This window comes from Gordionus sp. m RMFG-2023, chromosome 1 (assembly GCF_954871325.1).
Source record: "Gordionus sp. m RMFG-2023 chromosome 1, tfGorSpeb1-WG-v2, whole genome shotgun sequence".
Classification (NCBI taxonomy): Eukaryota; Metazoa; Nematomorpha; class Gordioida; order Chordodea; family Parachordodidae; genus Gordionus; species Gordionus sp. m RMFG-2023.
This window is the reverse complement of record NC_088775.1, coordinates 51,931,102-51,952,520: the sequence shown is the minus strand read 5'-3', so window position 1 is coordinate 51,952,520 and position 21,419 is coordinate 51,931,102. Positions and strand designations below refer to the sequence as shown.

Genomic DNA, 21,419 nt, shown 5'->3' with positions numbered 1-21,419 from the left:
GCCTAACTTAGCTAGTTGTCTAATTTATCAAGACTTTTAACTTTAAAAAAAAATATATCTTACTATGTTCAACCATTTTTAGATTTTATTAATTCATCGAAATCACGAGTAAAATTATGTATGTATACACAAACTTATAGGAAATAAGAATGTATAAAATTATTATAAAATGGTTGTAGACAAAATAAAAATATATAATATATGAAATACACTAAAATGTTATCTTTGTTAATATGGTTTTGATTCAATATGTTTTTGCGTGGAATTTGATCATATCCTTAAATTTATAAATATTGTGAACAGTTTTAGAAATATTAAATCTTTCACATTCTATTTGCATATAATTATAATTTATTTTTTTTAATATTTTTTATTTTATTGATTATTTAATTCATATAATATTCCAATCATAACCTATAATAGAAAAACGCTCATTTTATAAAAATGGAATTGGGACTATAAGTTCCCAAAAAATACAAATAATTATATTTAAAATTGTATAAAATTTTTGTTAGATAATAAAATTCCTTAGGTTCTGATGTAAGGGTTCTTATTTAGCCGCCTATATTTTTTAAAAGATTAAGTTTCGGTGAAACGTGTGTAAGTTATCTATGAGATTTTAATTTCACTTTATCAATTTATTAAAATCACACGAATGGTTGTGAGATTTTGATATAAATGGCCCCCAATGATTTGAAGCGATATCTAAAGTAAAATTAATTATTAACATTATTATATAAAGACAGTAATGATATAAAACATAACTGTTTAATTATAATCTATATTTTAGAATAATATTATAATAATGCTTTGCAAGAGATACATTGTTTCATTTCAAGAGCTCATCTTTATATTTTTACAATATTAGGTCGAATAATGGGAGATATAAAATCAATAAACATCATTAAGCAAAAAAAGGATATAATATAATTTCTATTTTTAATATCTTCTTCTTTATCATGCATATGGTCCCACAGTCGTGGGGTTTGTTTTGATAAGTTTCTTCCATCTTGATCGAGTAAGGGCCATGTCCGGATTTATCTTCTTAGTCATCATAACTTTGTCTACTTGATCTTTCCACGTAACATGAGGTCGTCCTCTTCCTCTCTTCCCCGGCACCTCCATGTCCAATACTTTTCGATTTACATCATTCGTCTCCCTTCTTAGTATATGACCATACCACCTTAACCGATTTTCGTTTATCAAGTCTGCTATAGGTTGAATACTCATTTTTGTTCTGAGACAGTCATTCGTCATATGGTCGAGTTTAGTATACCCCAAGCTCCACCGTATCATTCTCATCTCCGTGGCTTGTAATAACTTTTCTTCCGTAGCGTATGCCCATGTTTCACTTCCATAGAGTAACACCGGTCTTACGATGAATTTGTAAGCTTTGCTTTTCAACCATATTGGCATCTTCTTGTCGCACATTACACCGAATATACTTCGCCATTTAAGCCATCCTTTTTGGATCCATTGACTTCTTTTGCGCAACCTCCCTCTTGATGTAGCATCGAGCCTAGGTATGTAAACCTGTCTACTTTTGGGTACTTTAATTGGTCATCCAGCGATGGGGTGCCTGTAACGTTCATCTCCATGTATACCGTTTTTCGATTGTTGACCTTTAAACCATATCCAGCTAAGCGTTTTGACCACTTTTCGGCTTTTTAGAATACTTTCTCCTTTGTCTCTTCGCATAGTACTATATCATCGGCATATAGCATACACCAAGGAGATGGCGTTTGGATGTCTCTCGTTATCGTGTCCATAATTATATTGAATAAAAAAGGACTTAGAGCAGATCCTTGATGTAATCCAATTTCAACCCTAAAAGGTTTAGAGTCTCCAACTGTCGTTCTAACGCAAGAAGTTGAAGCTTCATATATATTTTGCATAAGCCGTACATATGCATCAGGGATATTTTGTTTTCTCAAGCACCACCATATTAAATCGCGAGGGACGGTGTCAATACGGGATTATCACGTTTTAATCGTGATAAAGAGGAATCTTATTTTAAAAGCGTTTTCCGCGAGTTTCGTTGTGTTTTTCATTTTCAATTTTGTTTTTTTTGGCCTTATGATATAAGATATGTCTAGTATAGGGTATCATTCGATAGCTAATCAAAAGATTTATTCAACTGGAGGTCAATCTCTGCCCCAGTGATATTACCGTATAGTTCTTTATCCTTTAAAAAATTGAAATTTTAAAGGGATCCCTTTAAATCCCGTGAAGATCCCGGATAGTCATGATCCCTTTAAAAATTATGACATCTCCAAGTCAATAAAGACCATATGTAGGTTTCTTTTCTCCATATTTATCCCTCATTTGTCTTAGTGCGAAGATCAGATCAATTGTGGATTTGCCGGCCACAAATCCTAATTGGTTAGCCGATATTTCCACCTTGTTCTTCAGCCTTGTTACTAAGATCCTTTCCATAAGGAGTGGCAAGTTAGCTTGACCTCTGTAATTACCACACTCCTGAGGGTCTCCTTTGCCTTTGAATAGGGTATAATCGTGCTTGCTCTCCATTGATTAAGAATTCGTTCTTCTCCCAACATCTTGTTAAAGAGGTTCGTCAAGGTCATGACTCCTTCTTTTCGGCATCCGACCCATGCTTCCATAGGAATTCCATCTGGGCCACTATTATCTTTTACCTTTTGCATCTTGTTCTGCGTCCTAACTTCATCCTCCTGAAAGTTCTACCATGCTTATGTTTGGCTCAATATAGGGAAGGAAATCTTTGTCATTAACAATATTCATAAGTTCCTTGAAATATCCTTTCCGCCTTTCCATCACCTCCTTCGGCTTGAATAGGGTTTGACCCTCCTCGTTTTTGACTATTTTAAGGACTCCGACATCGCGACTTTTCTTCTCCCTTATCTTGGCCAATTTGTACATAAGCCTAATTGCATATAATTAAATAGTCTATTTATATATACAAATAAAATTACTTCATTAAGTGTAATTAGTGGTCTTGTTGGTGAGTCTATATTACCTACCCTCGATATTTTTTTAGTTTTTTGTTATTTCTTTCTTTCTTGGGGGGGGGGCTGCCCCATTAATTTCAAACACTCCCCCCCCTCAATATTTTTTAGAAAATCGTTTGGTTTTTGAAAAAAGTATTTTTTGGATAAATTCTCTAAAAATAAGAAAGTAAAGAGAAAAAAATTGCTGTTCCGCTATCAGTTTAAAAAATATATTCATTCATGTCTGCTGAAATTAGTTGCTAAAAAGTAAGATTAAATGATCTGATTAAGATTTTAGGAAATAGAGGTTAAAACCTTGCTGCCATCTATGAGCAAAATCTAAAAGCTTACATAATATTATTGGCTAAAATATAAATCCTTTTTAACACAAGCTGAAATACGTAGTAGCACTAACAGCACCCTATATTGTAATGAAAATACATAGTTAATTTGGTGGATGAAGATCAAAATGATATAGACGCCAAAATTCAGAAGGAAAATAAGCCTGTGGTTCCAAAAACAAAAAGAAGAGGTTGGATCTTTTAGTTATTCTTATTCCAAATATTTTTTAGAACCAACTGATCTAGATCAAGTAATACCAAATAGGTCAACATCACTCAAAAAAATTGCAATGATGAAAGAAGATTTTTTTAAAGTTTTATAAATACAAATGTGTTGAATTAATTGTAGATTTTTGCTTTCTTTGTAAGAACTATAACTTAAACAGTGGCGAATAAACCTATAACAAAACGGGTTTTACCAACTGAAAGTTCCTGAAAAAAGAGTTCTTGGAAAACATAATAATTACAGAATACATTGAAGAATGGGATCCTAAGACAAAAATTAACAAATGACCATTTAAATTTTCTACACATAAATAAATTAAAATCTTTTTGGATAACAATATTACTGAAGAGGGATTAGTAAATGAAATTGAGGCTGCTAAAAAATTATTTGCTAAAATTTTAGAAAATTTAAAGATTGTATTACATCATATTTGTTAAAATTTTTCATATAAAAATGCATTTCCAAATACTTCACAAATGTAGAAATATTTCTAACGACACCAAAACCATTGGTAATTTCACGAATACCTAAGGGAGCAAGGCTTCAAGTTGCGAAAAACTTGACTTCCTTGACCCCTTACCCATCAAACACATTATCACATTTTTTAAGAGTGATGACACAGATAAAAATATAAATCACAAAAATGACCTGCTCACCAAGACAAGGCTATCTAAAATTTTAAACAACCTGAATGTTAAATCCGCTATACGTCTGGCAACTTACGACAATAAGCTGGCCCCTATGAGCTAGCAACTTATCAGGCTCTTCTCCTAAAACACCACTTACAAGATTTTAAGAAAGAAATACCGACTTACCCTGAGGCTCCTCTAATTGAAGCCACTTATACCGCAAGCGATGTTAGAAAGGCCATTCTCTCCTTCAAACGCGATTCCTCACCTGGGTTCGATGGGTTTCGCCCAATATTTCCACAGGACCTAACCGCACCTTACATAACACAACAATGTGACGTTTTAGAAAAAATTATCCAATTAATCAACCGTATGCTTATTGGAGACATACCACCCGCCATTATAACACTAATATACGGAGCTAAACTCATCGCTCTCCATAAACCTAAAAAAGATATTCGCCCAATCGATATTGGAACTACTTGGCGCTGATTAACCGCCAAGCTAGTAGTTCACAATATCCAATCACTTTTGCGCGAATCAATTAGGGGTCAACGTAAAAGATGGATGTGAGGTATCCCTTCACATGACCCGGATGTATCTGCAAACGGACTCCATCTAACTTCTAAGGCGTGGAGCGTTTCTAAATCCTATCATCACCCTCTACCCGGAATACTCACAATTTTTCTTCTATCGTTATGCTAATCCCTCGCATCTTCAATTTGGATATAGATTGAATCCTTCTTGTGATTGGATACAAGGTGGAGCTCTAGGCTTTTTATTCTGTCTGGGAATTAATAGGCTAATATGAGGCATTAATGACCAATGCAAGCTAAGTCTTTATAACTGGTATATCGACGATGGTATACTAGGCGGCCCACCGGTTGAAGTTATGAAGGCAATCCATATAATAAAATCCAGCGAGAGCAGTTTGGGACTGCGAATTAATCAAGACAACAGCGAATATTGTCCTCTTGGAATCATCGACCTTAACCACGATACTATGTTCAATCATAAACCATTGAACGCTTTAACACATCTCGGATCTCCAGTAAGTAAAGACGAGTCCTTTATCAAGTTCTTCGTCGATATTTTACGAGATATCCCTCATGCGCGTTACACTATCCCAACTCCCAGCTCACGAAGCTTTCTTCTTATTCTAATTCCAAGAATTTTATATACACTCCGATCGTCACGAATTTTTCAATACGACGTCAACCATGCTGCGCATAAACTTGAGATTAAACGCCTCGCAGAAAATATACTCAATCTTAAATTTAGAGACCTATCTTGGTTACAGGCTGCCTTACCAACCAAATCCGGCGGCATTGGCATAAAGTCACCTACACACTCACAAAACATCCTGACTTCTTACTTCTACAGGGAATTAATCTATGGAAGTCCCTCTCATTAGTCGATCCTCCATCGTCCACACTACAGAAGGATTGGGATAAACCTCTAGTTGGCTACTCCGTTGCATACCTTAAATCGAGGAGCCAATCCGAGGACCATTCTCTACTTTTCTCCATTAGCGCAGATAGTGGATACGAATTTTTCGAGGATTTCCCATCACGAAACCTTGACCAGCTCTTAAGCAATGATGAACTACGTCACACCATCGGTCTTAATTGCGATATGATAATGCCTTATCACTGTATCCTCAGTCAAACGTCGGTCAACTCGAAAGGCCATCACTCTCGACACTGAAGCGCTGTAGAGGCAGATTCATTACTCATTCAAAATGCAATGATACCATTGCCAGGGCCTTAAAATCCGCAGGAATCCCATCAACCTGGCCTTTACAATTCGGATGGTAAGCGGCCCGATGGTTCGATTATCATCTCTTGGAAGAGAAGGGAATTCCTAACTTGAGATTTCTCATGCATCGATCCTCTTGCCACTTCCAATATAAATAGAGATGTCATACTAGATGCCGAGGGAATAAACTAGATAAATATTAACCATCGTTACCTGCCAGTTATACATTCCTACCAATAATCGCCAAGACTCTAACGTCGTTCATGCCTGGCCTTCTTTAAAGAGCCGGGAAAACAAAATTGCTAGGACCGAGGATCCTAGAGAGATTCTACCTACGCCAAAGATTAGCCATAAACATAAGAATATACAACTATCTCAGCTTTACTCTTTCAATATCCGAAACCCCCTAAATAGACTTTGGCTATTTTGCTCCCAATTATAATGTCAACGCTAAAGGGGAACTTGATTCTCAATCAATAAAAGATATCAAGAATTAATGACTTTATATAATTGTAATTTTCAAATATATAAATTTTTTTCCAATAATTGTGTATAATTGTAAGGTACAATAAAATATAATATCTTTAAAAATATATCTCAGCCAAAATTATTTTGTTAACGATTTACTTTTAATAATTTATGCTCATTCAATTTTGTGTTAAATAACAAATATTCGTTCTATTATATTTAAAAAAATTTTTTCACTGCTCTTCCAAAATTTTTGTCTTTTCTTTTCCAAATGGGTAATAGAATAAAAGACTCTGATCCCATAGCTATTCAGAGGCGTCTTAACATTTCCTCATCAGATTTCCTTACAAGATATATTCGTCATTAATTTAATGACAAAAAGTAGTATGCAATAGATGTAGAGTTTCTATGTAAGAAAATTTACTAAAGGCAAACCCTCAAATTCTACCCTACCTCTAAAAATCAGTCCCCATTCTATGCAAAGAAACAATAATAAATCTTTATCTAAATTGCTAATCTCAAAATATAATTATATTTAAGTAATGCTTATTTTATTTACCATTGAAATATAAAATTAATTATTAAAAATTGGGGGATATTTTTTTTTAAATATATAAATACGACTTATTCAAAAGGAATTAGTATATTATTTCGGCCATCCTGGGTTACGTTTACGACAAAAATTATTCTATAAAACAATTCAAATGCTTAAAAATAATATTTTAAAGATAACTATATTATTTTGTACATATATTTTAATTGGGTCACTAATATTAAAATAAACTTCAAATTTGGCATCTTATAAAAAATTCGATGAAAAAATAAGAAGATAGATGAAGAACTTTATTGATATAAAAAAAATTTTTCTTTAGCTTTCACCTTTTCTGGTGGTAAGCTCCTTCAACATATCTCTCCACTTTATGTTATTCATACAATCTCTTTATCTAATTTATACTTCTTTATATTGGCTCTAGCTTTATGGCCCCATTGAAGTTTTGGCCTTCCTCTTTTACGTTTGACCATCATGTCCAAACTCTCAACCTTATTTCCTATGTAGTTCATAAGCCTTCTCATTGTGTGCCTGTACCACCTAAGTCTGTTTACCATTAACTTAGTCTTAATGGGCACTACCTTTAAACTACTTAGTATTCTTGTACTGCGCACTTTATCCTTTCTTGTTACCCCAGCAATCATTCTCAGCATTCTCATCTCAATAGTTTGTAGACTTATCTCGTCTGATTCTTTGGTTGGCCATGTTTCCGAGCTATATAGAATAGTTGGTTGTACTATGATTCTGTAAATTTTTTTCTTTAATGTGGGATTATTTTGTCAAATAGCACTCCAGATAAAGATTTCCACTTTAACCATCCTTGATTAATTTTACTCTTTATCACTTTTTCTATTGTGCCGTTTGTTTGTATAGTGGAGCCCAAATATTTGCAGCTTTCAATTGTCGATATCTGCCATTCATTTATATCAATACTCTCTGTTTCATCTCCTCCTATCACCATATACTCAGTCTTTTCTCTATTTACTTTTAGTCCGTGCTTTTCTAGGATATTTATCCAACTCACTAATCTTTCTTTCATTTCATCCTTGGATCCGGCAAACATAATCATAAGTAAATATTCCTTGGGACTGTTTGAGGTATAGACTGTGCTAATACATCTATTGTAATGAAGAGAAGTGGACTGAGAGCCGACCCTTGATGAACTCCTTCGGCTATTGTGAAGCCTGCTGAAGTACCTATTGTGCTACGGACCATTGTTGTATGGCCCATATACATATCCTGTATATTCTTATATATTTTTCGGGAAGAACCTTTTTGTGGCGTAGCGCCCACCAGATAAGTTTTCTTGGGATTCTATCGAAGGCCTTTTCAAGATCGAGAAAGACCATGTGTAGCTTATTGTTCTTTTCCCTGTATTTTTCACTCATTTGCCTAATTGCGTGGATAGCATCAGTTGTTGATTATCCAGGCATAAAGCCAAACTAAGTCTCTTCTATTTCGATTATGTCTCTTAATCTTTTTTCTATTATTTTTTCGTATAGTTTTAGACAGTGTGACATTAGTTTTATACCCCTGTAATTTTGACAATTGTGTGGATCCCCTTTATTTTTGAAGATAGGAACTAGATAGCTCTGCCTCCATTTTTGGGGAACCTCTTCATTTCCAGGTATTTTTGTGTATAGATTTATCATCTCCTAGTGCTTTAAAGATTTCTATTGGAATATCGTCTACCCCTAACTTTGTTGTTTTTCATATGATTGAGGCATGTAATTATTTCTTGTTCTGTTATAGGTTGTACAAGGTTTTGACATGGGGAGTGTTCGTCTAGATGTAATATGGGGGATTAAAGTTGAGAAGCTCCTGAAAATAATCTTTCCATCTATTCATTATTTCTTTTTCCTTTATTATCAATTTCCCATCTTTATTTTTGATTACTTTCGGAGCTCCGTTTATATCCCTAGAGTTCTTTTCTCGCTGTTTGGCTAATCTGTATATTTTATTTTGCCCTTCTTTGGTATGTAGTTTTTCATACATGTCATCGTATGCCATAGATTTGGCCCTAACCACCGCCTTTGTAGCTATTCTCTTGGATTTTTTGTAATTTGTCTTGTCATCTGAGTTTTTGGATTTGAACCATATTTTATATAGGGCTTTTTTCTCCTTTATAGTGGTTAATACCTGTTCATTCCACCAACATAGTTCTTTGTATGATTTGTTGCCTCCCCTTGTCAAGCCTAGTGTCGATTTGGCAGTGTCTATTAATCTGGATGAAAGATCTGTCCACATTTTTTCATAGACTTGTGAGGAATCTTTTGTTTCAATGTTTGCATTGATTGCAAAGGCATCGGTCATTGTTTTTAATTTGCCCTATTTGATGCATGGTTCCAGTTATATCTTGTTTTGAGTGGATTTATTTGAGATGTGTAAATCCTTGACTAGTGGCTTGTGTTGTGCGGCGATATCTTCTCCTGGGATGACTTTGCAGTCTATTACATCTTTTAATCTTCTGCGAGAGATTAGCACGCAATCTATCCGTGTTTTCCTTGTACCACTTTCGTATGTTATAAAATGGTCTTTTTTCCTATAGTAAGTGTTGGTTAAGGCAAGGTCAAAGGCTTGCACAAATTTCAGTACGTGTTCTCCTTCATCATTTCTTTCTCCATATCCAAAACTACCATGATGCCTTTTGTAGCTATCTCTTGCTTTCCCCACATGTGCCTTTATGTCACCACCAATTATGACTAGGTCATATTTAGGGATTTCCATTACAGCTACATCAAGGATAGCTCTAAAGTCATCTTTCTCTTCTTCCTTGCAACCTGTTTGAGGAGCATATACTGAAGGATGTGTAGTATTGATTGACCAATGCAGTTTTATCTTCATTAGTCTATCAGAGATCCTGTTGACTTCTACTACTGAGGAGGTTAGATCTTGACTGAGGATGATGCCGACACCGTTCCTATTGCTAACAATTCCATTATAGTACAATTTATACCCATTTCCAATCATTAAAGTCTTCTTATCTTTCCATTTCGTCTCTTGTATGCACGCTATATCAACTTTTCTATTGTTCAACATTGATGCCAACTCTCTCGTCTTACCTTTAAGCGTCCCAATATTCAAACTTGCTAATCTTGTCTTCTTTGCTTTGACCTTTACTTTACTTTTCATAGGATGGCGGTCTACACCCTGCGCGTCGCTTGGAGGGAACGCCCTAGCTTTCGTATTCATATTTCCATTTGTTTCCTTCATTTTGTTTATTGGATAAGTATCCTTAGCACCCGGCTGTCCAGGCCTGTTGATGACCGGTGTGTCATCTCTAAGCTCCGAAATTCATCTTACCATATGTCTTTACACATCAGTCATCGAAGAAAAATTTGAAAGTTTTTATGATCCTTACCAGGATTGAACCGTCCTTCTGTTTCCAGGCATACATCTAACCCATTAGGCCACCCCGGCGATTTATTGATAAAAATTTATCTATATAAATTTTAAAATTATATTTTATAAAAATTTCATGCAAAAATATTATTATTTATCATACTTATCATTTCTGTGGTTATATTGAACATCGTAATTTATTTTAAATCCGTTTTAAATTTGAGGCAATTTAAGCTATACGTATTGAATTCCATAATGTGAGATTTTAAAAAAAATCCATGAGATTTTGAAATATTGAATAGCCGAGAGATTTTGGAATTTTAAATGCCCCCCCCCTTCCCCCAAAAAAATATATTTGATGTGATAAAAATCAAAATCTCATGATTTCACTTTCACACGGTATTAGCCGTGAGATTTTGATGGTGTGAGATTTTAAAATCTCAGTTTTTACTTTCACACTTACACGGGTTTGCATATGTCTATGGGAAGCGATAACGATTGGTAAAAAACATAATCTGTTTATTTCTAATATTAATTTTTTTTCTCGACTATATCAATGGATTAGAGTTAACATTTCTTGGAAATGAAGAGACCCATATGAAGTCCCATATTAAGGATTGACCTAAACAATATACCGAATTTAAACTAACTAACTTCAGGCCATATCTGATTATATATTGACAGGCTCCAGGATGTTCGGTATTTGAGCCCTAGTAAGAGTATGGCCAATAACTCAATCAATTATGACCATGTTTTCCATTGGAATCAACCTTTATTTTACATTTTATGCTATGTGATTTAAAGGTGTTACATCCTAATCGGTGGCCTATGGTAACTTTTAATTGTTCATCTGATAAAAGGTTACCTAGGTTACAACTTGGTATTGCTTCCAACCATTCATAATCATTATTACAATCAGCATTTTGTAATAGTTAAACATACTCAAAAGGGGGAGTGTTTTAAATTTTTTTTCATTATAGGTTCAAAAATTGATTGGTGTGCTAAAACTGTGGATATAACATCTTCAGGTAATGCTAGAGACTTCCAATCGGTCAAGGTCATATTTAAAAGCTTTCTTAGGGAGTGATAAAAGAATATATCATTCGTTGATCATCAAACGTAATGTCAAAAATAAAGAAAGATACAAATCTAAACCTCCCATTTTCGAGGGTAATTGTGAGATGCCCCAGTTAAAATTAAAATATTTTCTAAAATATTTTAAAAAATTCATAAACAATTAATAATTTAATTATTTTAAAAAAAAGAAGAGAATGTAAAGTTTTTGGTAAAAATAAATATTTTTTTAGAAGAAAAAAACTTTGCTGTGAAGGTTTTCGTCTTAAAATATTTTCCAATCATAATAATCCTTTTAAAAAAAATCCATGAACACCTCACAGTTGGAATAACTGTTTAAAGGTGAATCAAGTTTTATTTCACTTTCTTTAATAATTATAAACCTCAGGAATTTGAATTTAAAAAACATATTTCAGATTTAGCTATATTTAGAGTAAGGCATATTTTCCCCTAAAATTCAACCTTCAGCCTCATCGTGGAGGGGTAGTGGCTACGTCTTTTGGCGGCTAATAAAGTTCTAAAAGGTTCCCTGTGGTATGGGTCTAGAATAGGATCACCGTCTCCTCGATTGGGTGTAAAAACCACCTTAAGGAGTTGATGTTAGGAAGGGCATCCGAGCAAAAACCTTGCTACAAATCCTAATGATTAAATCGGGGAAACAAGCCAACCTGGATAAATCTGGAAATCGCTATTGAACGGAGAAGAAGAGTAAGATCTATTTTTAGAGAATTCAACTCTTAATCTATTGCTGTATATATTTTTAGCTATTCCGCAGATGGTGTCATCTACAGATACCATATATTAATGTAGGTTAAAAGAGTTTTTTTAAAGAATTGATTAGGTTATGTATGCCTAAGCTAAAGATAAGAGGAACTAAAGAGTCTCCCTTTTGTTAACTTTTATCAGAAGGAATTGTACAATCTCAAAAGTTTAAAAATAATTTTCTGGATAAATAATTACCCCCGTGGAGTTAAGGCCCCTGAAATAAAGTAAAAATTTTAAAACCTGTCATTCTTCTCTAAAGAGTACCGATTTTATTCGCCTCTTTTTTAATATTTAATATTTTCAAAAAAATATTCTTTTACCTTTATTAACCTGATAATTTTTTATAAAATCTATAAAAATTGTTAAAATGTGAGAAATTAAAATTTTTATTTTAGTTGAAAATAAAAATATTGAAAAATAAAATTTTTGTTTCATCTTCTATGTGGCTATAAAATAATACTAAAAATATATAAAAATTTTAAATCAAGATAAAGTGAAAGGGGATTCAAATTTTTTTGAAAAAATGTTGAAATATTTTGGCAAAGGGCTCAAACCCTCCTTAAAATTAGGAAAGGGTCTAAAAATAAAAAATAAATTAGCAGCACTGCGCGGGTAATCTTGTATTGATTCATGTCAAAATTAATTATAAAATATATAATTCATACAAACTATTTACCCCAGATTAAACAAATAGTATCGAATGAATAATTATTATATTTTATAAAAACGATGTTAAATTTCTGATCGACTTGTGAAACGTCATAAGTAAGATGTATTCTATATTAAATTTTGTAATCTATCTATAAATGATACAAGTTTTTACTTAACAACGACCATACAGGCTAACTTAAGAGATCTCAAAGGATATTCGGCCAGGAATAAATTGTAGAGGTATATGAGAACGGTCAGTATTTGAAATCTATGTTCAAAACAAATGAATATACAAGCGTGTAAATATTGGTAGGTTTTGAAATCCAATAATTTTTTTTTAATTTACTTCACTCCGTTCTTTTAAAAAAGAACATATAATATATGTATAGAGTTTAAATATAAATCATTTCGAATTTTAGAAAAAATAACTTTTAAATATACTTCAGTCTTCATAACTTATTTAATATTTTGCATTGCAAACTAACTTTATAACTTACGTTTATTATATTGTTTTATAACATACCTATTTTGGGCGTTGATGGTGAATACCAGTTCGGTATCAGGTATTTGGTCAAAATATAAAAAATCGACAGAACGCTGACCATAATTGCAATCACTGGAAATCGCCTGATTGAAATGCGATATTGACATATTATTGATCAAAAAACGAGAACGATCGAGGCTAAGATCCGAAAAAATTCCATAATGCTCTGACAAGATGGCTGAAGAAATAAATTGTGGCTTTTTACCCAAATAATTGATGGATTTTTTGAAAATAAAGATTATTAGAATTCGTCATAATATATGTATAAGATTAGTTGTTTTATTTTTATGGGCAAGTGTATTTTATCTTTTATTGTTATAGTTATTTTTAAAATCTTCATTAAATGACGACCCGGCAAGTCCAAATTAGCCCCAGGGCAGGTCCGGTTCTAATTTTTTAAGGTTTTCAGGCACGATTTTCAAAATCCATAAATATGTTTTATGAAATAACCAATAAAGATAAAGATTTCGGTTTCATGATTTTATTATTATAGCAATAAACACAAAATATATGAAAAATAAATCGTATTTAAGAATGAATAATCGTAGCAAGTCATTTAAAAATTATAAGCAAAATAAAATATATTATTTTAATAAAATTAGGCTTTAGAATAATTTTTTCTATTCTCCATCAAGTGCAAGCTACTAACTTTTTGCCCTATCCCAAATAAACTTGAGATGATACCCAGCTCTCCAGATTTTTAATTTGTATTAATATCTTCATATTTTTTTTATAAAATAGATTATCTTGCATAATTTTATTGAAATTTTTCTAATTAATTATCAAAATCTGTAAATCACTTTCAAAAAAAATCTCTCATTCCAGAAATTCAAGAGTTGACAAAAAGTGTCATTGAGATTTGATTCCCAAACTTCCTATTAAACATATTTACATTCATATATTGAAATTTGATATAAAGTTTATTGTTGCTTAATTAAAACAATTCTATTGTTGGTTAAAATATTATTCTTAGAAGTAATGTTCACTACTTTATGTTAAAAAAACATCAGGAAATTCATTTTTAATGTTTTTATTAGTGCTGGAAAGTAACGTCAAAAATGTAACGACATTACTAACGTCGTTATTTTTTCTAGAAGTAACGAGTAACGGTAACGCGTTTATTTTTTTTGGGTAACGGTAACGCAAAACGTTACTCGTTACTTTAAATTTTTTCTTAAAAAAATATTAATAAATAAACTATTTTATTATGCTATAAAATTACTTTTATTTATTTTTAATATAAATAATAAACCGAGTTTTTAATTCATATCAACCACCATTCCTTTCATTCTTATTTAAATTTTCGCTAGTTATTTTCAATCAAATTTTAATCTAACTAATAGTCAATCAAAATTCAAAGTATATATTAATAATATTATTCAATATTATAATTTATTTTAAGAATATATGCCAAACTCTATAATAGTTGATTCTTCTGATGAAGAAAATTTAACCCTTCCATGGCCTCAATTTGAGACATATTTTATTCCAATAAAGAAAATTAAGGGTACAAAATCGACACTTTGTAAATGTAGATTATGTCCTAACACAAATATATCAACCTCGATGTCGAGCAGTTCCAATTTAAAAAAAACATATGAAGGTAAAAAGATGAAATAATATATTATTATTTTTAGATTTTCATAATGATATTAATATAATATACTATTATTTTAAACATATAAGTATTATAAAATAACCATTAAAATAAGTATACTTTCATAATATTTTGAAAAGCTAAATCAAGAAATTTAGATATAAAACATTTGAATTATACAATAGTATATAGAACTGGGAACCTACATTAAAAACTTAAGATTAACAAAATATCTAATGTATTGGGTTTAAACAATATCTTCTATTTCTTGTTTTGGTCTTGCTATTTGTTTAATATCAAATTGTTAATAAATTTAAAGAATAAGATAGTGATTTTAATATATTATTATTTTAAACATATGTTAATTAAAGAAATTTTCTCTCATAATATTTGAAAAGGTTAATTATGAAATTAAAATATAAGCAATTAAATTATACTATAGTATATAGTGCTGGGAACCTACATTAAAAACTCAAGATTAATAAAATATTGGTATTGGTTCAATATAGTATAGGGTTTAAACAATATCTTCTATTTCTTGGTTTAGTATTGCTATTGGTATTACTTCAAATAGTTAATATGAATTTAAAAAACTTTATTTTATGTATTTTTAAATATATAATGAAACTGAAGCAATATTATTTTAGAGAACAGAACCTAGATATTTTTCTTGATTCCTTTTTAAATAATAATTTTGAATAAAAAAATAAGAAATTGAAAAATCTTTGGCCATCAGAATATCAATTTTTAATTTTTTAGTGAGGGATTCAAAATGCAGTTAAATTTTTAATCTTCAATTTTTAAAAAACCTTAGTTATTTTTAATAAAAAATTCAGTAATAAATAATTATATTTTGTTTAAAATATAGGTTTTACATTCCTCATGTTTGAAAGAAATAAATGAAAACTTAAATAGTAATAAAAGAAAAAAAATTGAAACCAATCAACTCACAATCATTGATATGCAGAATCCATCTACATCAAAGATCAATATAACTCAATCAACTGTTGATGAATTAGTTTTTAATTTTGTAATTGATGAATTACAACCATTTTCAATTGTAGAAAGCCCTGCATTTATTAATATTATCAAAAAATTGCAGCCATCCAAAAATATGATATCAAGGCCTACCCATGTATCAAAAATTAACATTGCTGGTGAAAACATGACAAAAAAAATTAGTGGATTTATTGCGTATTCCAGAAATTGTTTGTACAACTTTGGATTTTTGGTCAGCTTATCATCGGTATATAAAATATTGTTGTAGATTGATAATATTGCCTTTTAAAAAGTTCTTATTTAGGGGTGACTGTACACTGGCTACACCCAGACACACTTGAGAGGGTTTCAGCTTGCCTAGCTTGTAAAATGCTAAATCAAAAACACACATTTGATTACCTAGCAAAAATAATCTTTGAAATTTTTACCAATTATAAGATACAAAATAGTGACCAAATGCATTACAGATAATGCAAGAAATTATATAAAAGCTTTCAAGTAAAAAAAATTATTATATATTTACTAAAAATTTATTAGAGTATATGAACAAGAAGAAGAACCGGATGATGAAATAGTTCATCTGCTAATGTGATCTATTTGAGAATCATAATGATAGTATTGTATACCTACCCAAGCATCATTCCTGTTCAGCACACACTTTAAATCTGATTGCAAGTGTTGACATTGAAAAGGCAAATAACGATGTCCATTTTAAAGCCATTTCAAAAATTAAATTTTCTAAATGTAAGCTATTGTGGAATAAACATGGGCAATCTTCAAATTGTGCAATCATTTTTAAGGAAAACATGAGAAGATATCTTATTAAACCGGTTATAACAAGATGGAACTGTTTTTATAACTCCTTGAAATTAATAGATGGTCTTATTAAGGAGAATTGCCAAAAATTTGATGACTCTTGTGATAAATCTGAATTGCAGATTTTTAGATAGCGACAAGTCGTTCATGGATGAATTTTGTATGGTTAGTGTAAATTAAGAAATATTATATGTTTTATAGGTTATGGACCTAATTGCTACGGCTCTTTCTATTTTAGAGAGCGAAGGAAAAATGTATTTGGGATATCTCACTCCCACAATGGCAGTGTCTATTAATCTGGATGAAAGATCTGTCCTCATTTTTTCACTGACTTGTGAAGAATCTATTGTTTCAATGTTTGCATTGATTGCAAAGGCATCTGTCATTGTTTTAAATTTGCCCCATTTGATGCATGGTTCCAGTTATATTTTGTTTTAAGTGGATTTATTTGAGATGTGTAAATCTTTGACTAGTGGCTTGTGTTGTGCGGAGTTATCTTCTCCTGGGATGACTTTGCAGTCTATCACATCTTTTAATCTTCTGCGAGAGATTAGCATGTAATCTATCTGTGTTTTCCTTGTACCACTTTCGTATGTTATTAAATGACTGTCTTTTTCCTATAGTAGGTGTTGGTTATGGCAGGGTCAAAGGCTTGCACAAATTTCAGTATGTGCTCTCCTTCATCATTTCTTCCTCCATATCCAAAACCACCATGATGCTTTTTTTAGCTGTCTCTTGCTTTTCCCACATGAGCATTTAAGTCACCATCTATTATGAGTAGGTCATCCTTAGGGATTTCCATTACAGCTTCATCTAGGATAGCTCTAAAGTCATCTTTCTCTTCTTCCTTCATCCTGTTTGAGGAGCATATACTGGAAGGATGTGTAGTATTGATTGACCAATGCAGAGTTTTATCTTCATTAGTCTATCAGAGATCCTGTTGACTTCTACTACTGAGGAGGTAAGATCTTGACTGAGGATGGTGTGTTCCTATTGCTAACAATTCCATTATAGTACAATTTATACCCATCTCCAATCATTAAAGTCTTCTGACCTTTCCATCTCATGTTCAACATTGGTGCCAATTCACTCGTCTTACCTTTAAGTGTACCAATATTCAAATTTGCTAACCTTGTCTTCTTTGCTTTGAACTTTATTTTACTTTTCGCATGATGGATGTCTACACCCTGCGCGTCGCTTGGAGGGAACGCACAAGCTTTCATATTCGTATTTTCATTTGTGTCCTTCATTTTTGTTTATTGGATAAATATCCTTAGCACCCGGCTGTCCAAGCTTGTCGGTGACCGGGGTGTCATCTCTAAGCTCCAAAATTCATCTTACCATATGTCTTTACACATCATTCATCGAACAAAAACCCGGAAATTTTTACGTTCTTTACCAGGATCTAACCTGGGACCTTCTGTTTCCAAGCTTACATCATAACCCACTAGGCCACCTGGCAAAATTCTTCATATCAATAATTAACATTACTATTAACTTGGGAAGTTTCTAATTTTTTTTAAACCTTAACAATGGATTTCTGATGAACCTGGTAATAATGCTAAGAGTTGAGAACCAAAAAATCCAGCAGATATTTGGATTTAAGAAAAAATAAAAATGCTGTTAAAATAGAACTATATAAATAATGGCCAATAGATTAATTCTTTGATAATAAAAATACTGCTTATTCTGATTAATTTACTGCTCAAAAAAATTATAAACAATTATTATGTTACTTGTTGCTCAAGATTATACCTATAAAATACGAATCAAATGATTGCATTATTCGTATTCGATTTATTATTCGTATACGTTTAAATCGAATAATTCATTATTCGTAGGAATAATAAAATAATTATTCGATTCGAAAATTTTATTTTTCCATAAATCAAATAAGATCAAATGGATAAAAGATAAAAAATTTTATTAGTAAGTTAAAATAGAAGCATGCATATAGAGTATATTTAAATATAATGTAGAAAAATCAATATAATATTCATATCCAAAGTTTTTCCGATTATATCTTATTTTAACGACATTCTATATTTGGTAAAGATATGCACGCCAACAGAAAAGAGTCGCCATGGGGTTGAAGATCCCTGTATTAATAATATATTTTTCGCCATATTAGATAAAACGGGAAAACAATCTCTGTGAAGTTTTCACCATTCTAGTGGGTTTTTATTCAACGTGATTCTCGCTTATTAAATATATTATATTTATTAATGCTCAAATATGATATTCTAAAAAAATCAGCCAAAAAAATAATCCTAAATAGAAAATTTAGCCAGGTGCATATCTAACCACCATGAGTTTAAAAAAGATAAAAATTATGTATAATACTATAAGATCAAAAAACAACAGAAATCTTTATTCTTTTTTGTAATATATAATAAAAAAGGGAAATGTATATATTATGAAAATCCTTACATTTAATATGAGGTACGATTTAGCATGTTTGGAACATATATCATAAGTGCGTATGACAATATCTGCATCTGCGTCTTTTCCCATCTATAATTTTGGATAAATAATGTCCAGATGCAGTAGTGTTTTCACTCCTTAGTGCTAACTGGCTTGCGTGCCCTGTACTAATATATTTCTCAATTTTTACTGGTGTTTGAGGGAGGTAGTTAAATGTAGTGCTGTAAACGTTAACTCAAAAAAGAAACGCGTTACCGTTACTCGTTACATTGGAAAAAAAGAATGCTTTACCCTTACTCGTTACCTTTTTAAAAAGGAACGCGCTTTACTGACTTTTCAAAAAAGTAACGTATTATTCGTTACTTAAAAAAAATTAAATATTATATACAAAAATATATTTATTTTTTCTTACAATATATAATATAGACAAAACTATAAAAAATAATACATAAAATGATGAGATCTTATTATAAAAATTTTCATATATAATATATAATCATAAGATAACATTTTTTTGTAATAATTTTTTATTTATTTTTAGCAATAATTGATTTTGAAAATTTTCATGAGACAAACAAGAGCGCTTAGTGCTCAACACAGCCTTCGCCGTGCTAAACACACGTTCAATTGGAGCAGAGGATGGGAAGATGGTATTATATTTAATAAATAAAAATTTTAACTCGGGGAATTTATTAAAAATATTTAAAGAAGTATCTTTATTTTGAAAAAAAATTTAATAAAACATCTTCACAAGGATTTTCATTAATTTCCTCATCAAAAAAAAATTTATCTTTATCAGAAAATATTTTGGTATTTGTTTTGGATAAGGGAATCAGGTCTGCTCTTTCTCTATCAAGATCTTTTCTCAAAATGAAAATAAGATCTTGCATTCTTTGTTTATTCATCTCTGATTTTATCCAAGGCCAATCTAATTTAAATAGTGGGTGAATCATTGCTGATAGTATATATTCATCTTTGTAGATGTGTTTGAATCTATTGAAAATAAAATCAAAATATAAGCAATATTTGAAATGTATGCCTCTTATCTATGCCTTCCAGGATTGAGTCAATATGTGGCTTACAAAACTTATAATGATTTAAAGCCATTTTTTTAAGTTTTAATTTTATAATGGTTATTGTGGGAGTGAGATATCCCAAATACATTTTTCCTTCGCTCTCTAAAATAGAAAGAGACGTAGCAATTAGGTCCATAACCTATAAAACATATATATACATATAATATTTCTTAATTTACACTAACCATACAAAATTCATCCATGAACGACTTGTCGCTATCTAAAAATCTGCAATTCAGATTTATCACAAGAGTCATCAAATTTTTGGCAATTCTCCTTAATAAGACCATCTATTAATTTCAAGGAGTTATAAAAACAGTTCCATCTTGTTATAACCGGTTTAATAAGATATCTTCCTCATGTTTTCCTTAAAAATGATTGCACAATTTGAAGATTGCCCATGTTTATTCCACAATAGCTTACATTTAGAAAATTTAATTTTTGAAATGGCTTTAAAATGGACATCGTTATTTGCCTTTTCAATGTCAACACTTGCAATCAGATTTAAAGTGTGTGCTGAACAGGAATGATGCTTGGGTAGGTATACAATACTATCATTATGATTCTCAAATAGATCACATAATAGCAGATGAACTATTTCATCATCCGGTTCTTCTTCTTGTTCATATACTCTAATAAATTTTTAGTAAATATATAATAATTTTTGTTTACTTGAAAGCTTTTATATAATTTCTTGCATTATCTGTAATGCATTTGGTCACTATTTTGTATCTTATAATTGGTAAAAATTTCAAAGATTATTTTTGCTAGGTAATCAAATGTGTGTTTTTGATTTAGCATTTTACAAGCTAGGCAAGCTGAAACCCTCTCAAGTGTGTCTGGGTGTAGCCAGTGTACAGTCACCCCTAAATAAGAACTTTTTAAAAGGCAATATTATCAATCTACAACAATATTTTATATACCGATGATAAGCTGACCAAGAATCCAAAGTTGTACAAACAATTTCTGGAATACGCAATAAATCTACTAATTTTTTTGTCATGGTTTCACCAGCTTTGTTAATTTTTGATACAAGGGTAGGTTTTGATATCACATTTTTAAATGGCTGCAATTTTTTGATAATATTAATAAATGCAGGGCTTTCTACAATTGAAAATGGTTGTAATTCTTCAATTACAAAATTAAAAACTAATTCATCAACAGTTGATTGAGTTATATTGATCTTTGATGTA

General features: G+C 31.1%; 1 protein-coding gene across 4 annotated transcripts in view; it reads right to left on the bottom strand.

Moving 5' to 3' along the window:
• LOC135931483 (uncharacterized) overlaps positions 1-21,419 on the bottom strand; it is a 187,143-nt gene that overhangs the window by 125,018 nt on the left and 40,706 nt on the right. For all 4 annotated transcript variants that reach the window (XM_065468621.1, XM_065468622.1, XM_065468619.1 and 1 more), the window contains exons 6-7: positions 13,294-13,511; positions 12,943-13,038 (exon numbers count right to left, since the gene is read on the bottom strand). In XM_065468621.1, coding sequence (XP_065324693.1) covers positions 12,943-13,038; positions 13,294-13,511 — 314 coding nt within the window. The remainder of the gene's footprint in view (positions 1-12,942; positions 13,039-13,293; positions 13,512-21,419) is intronic.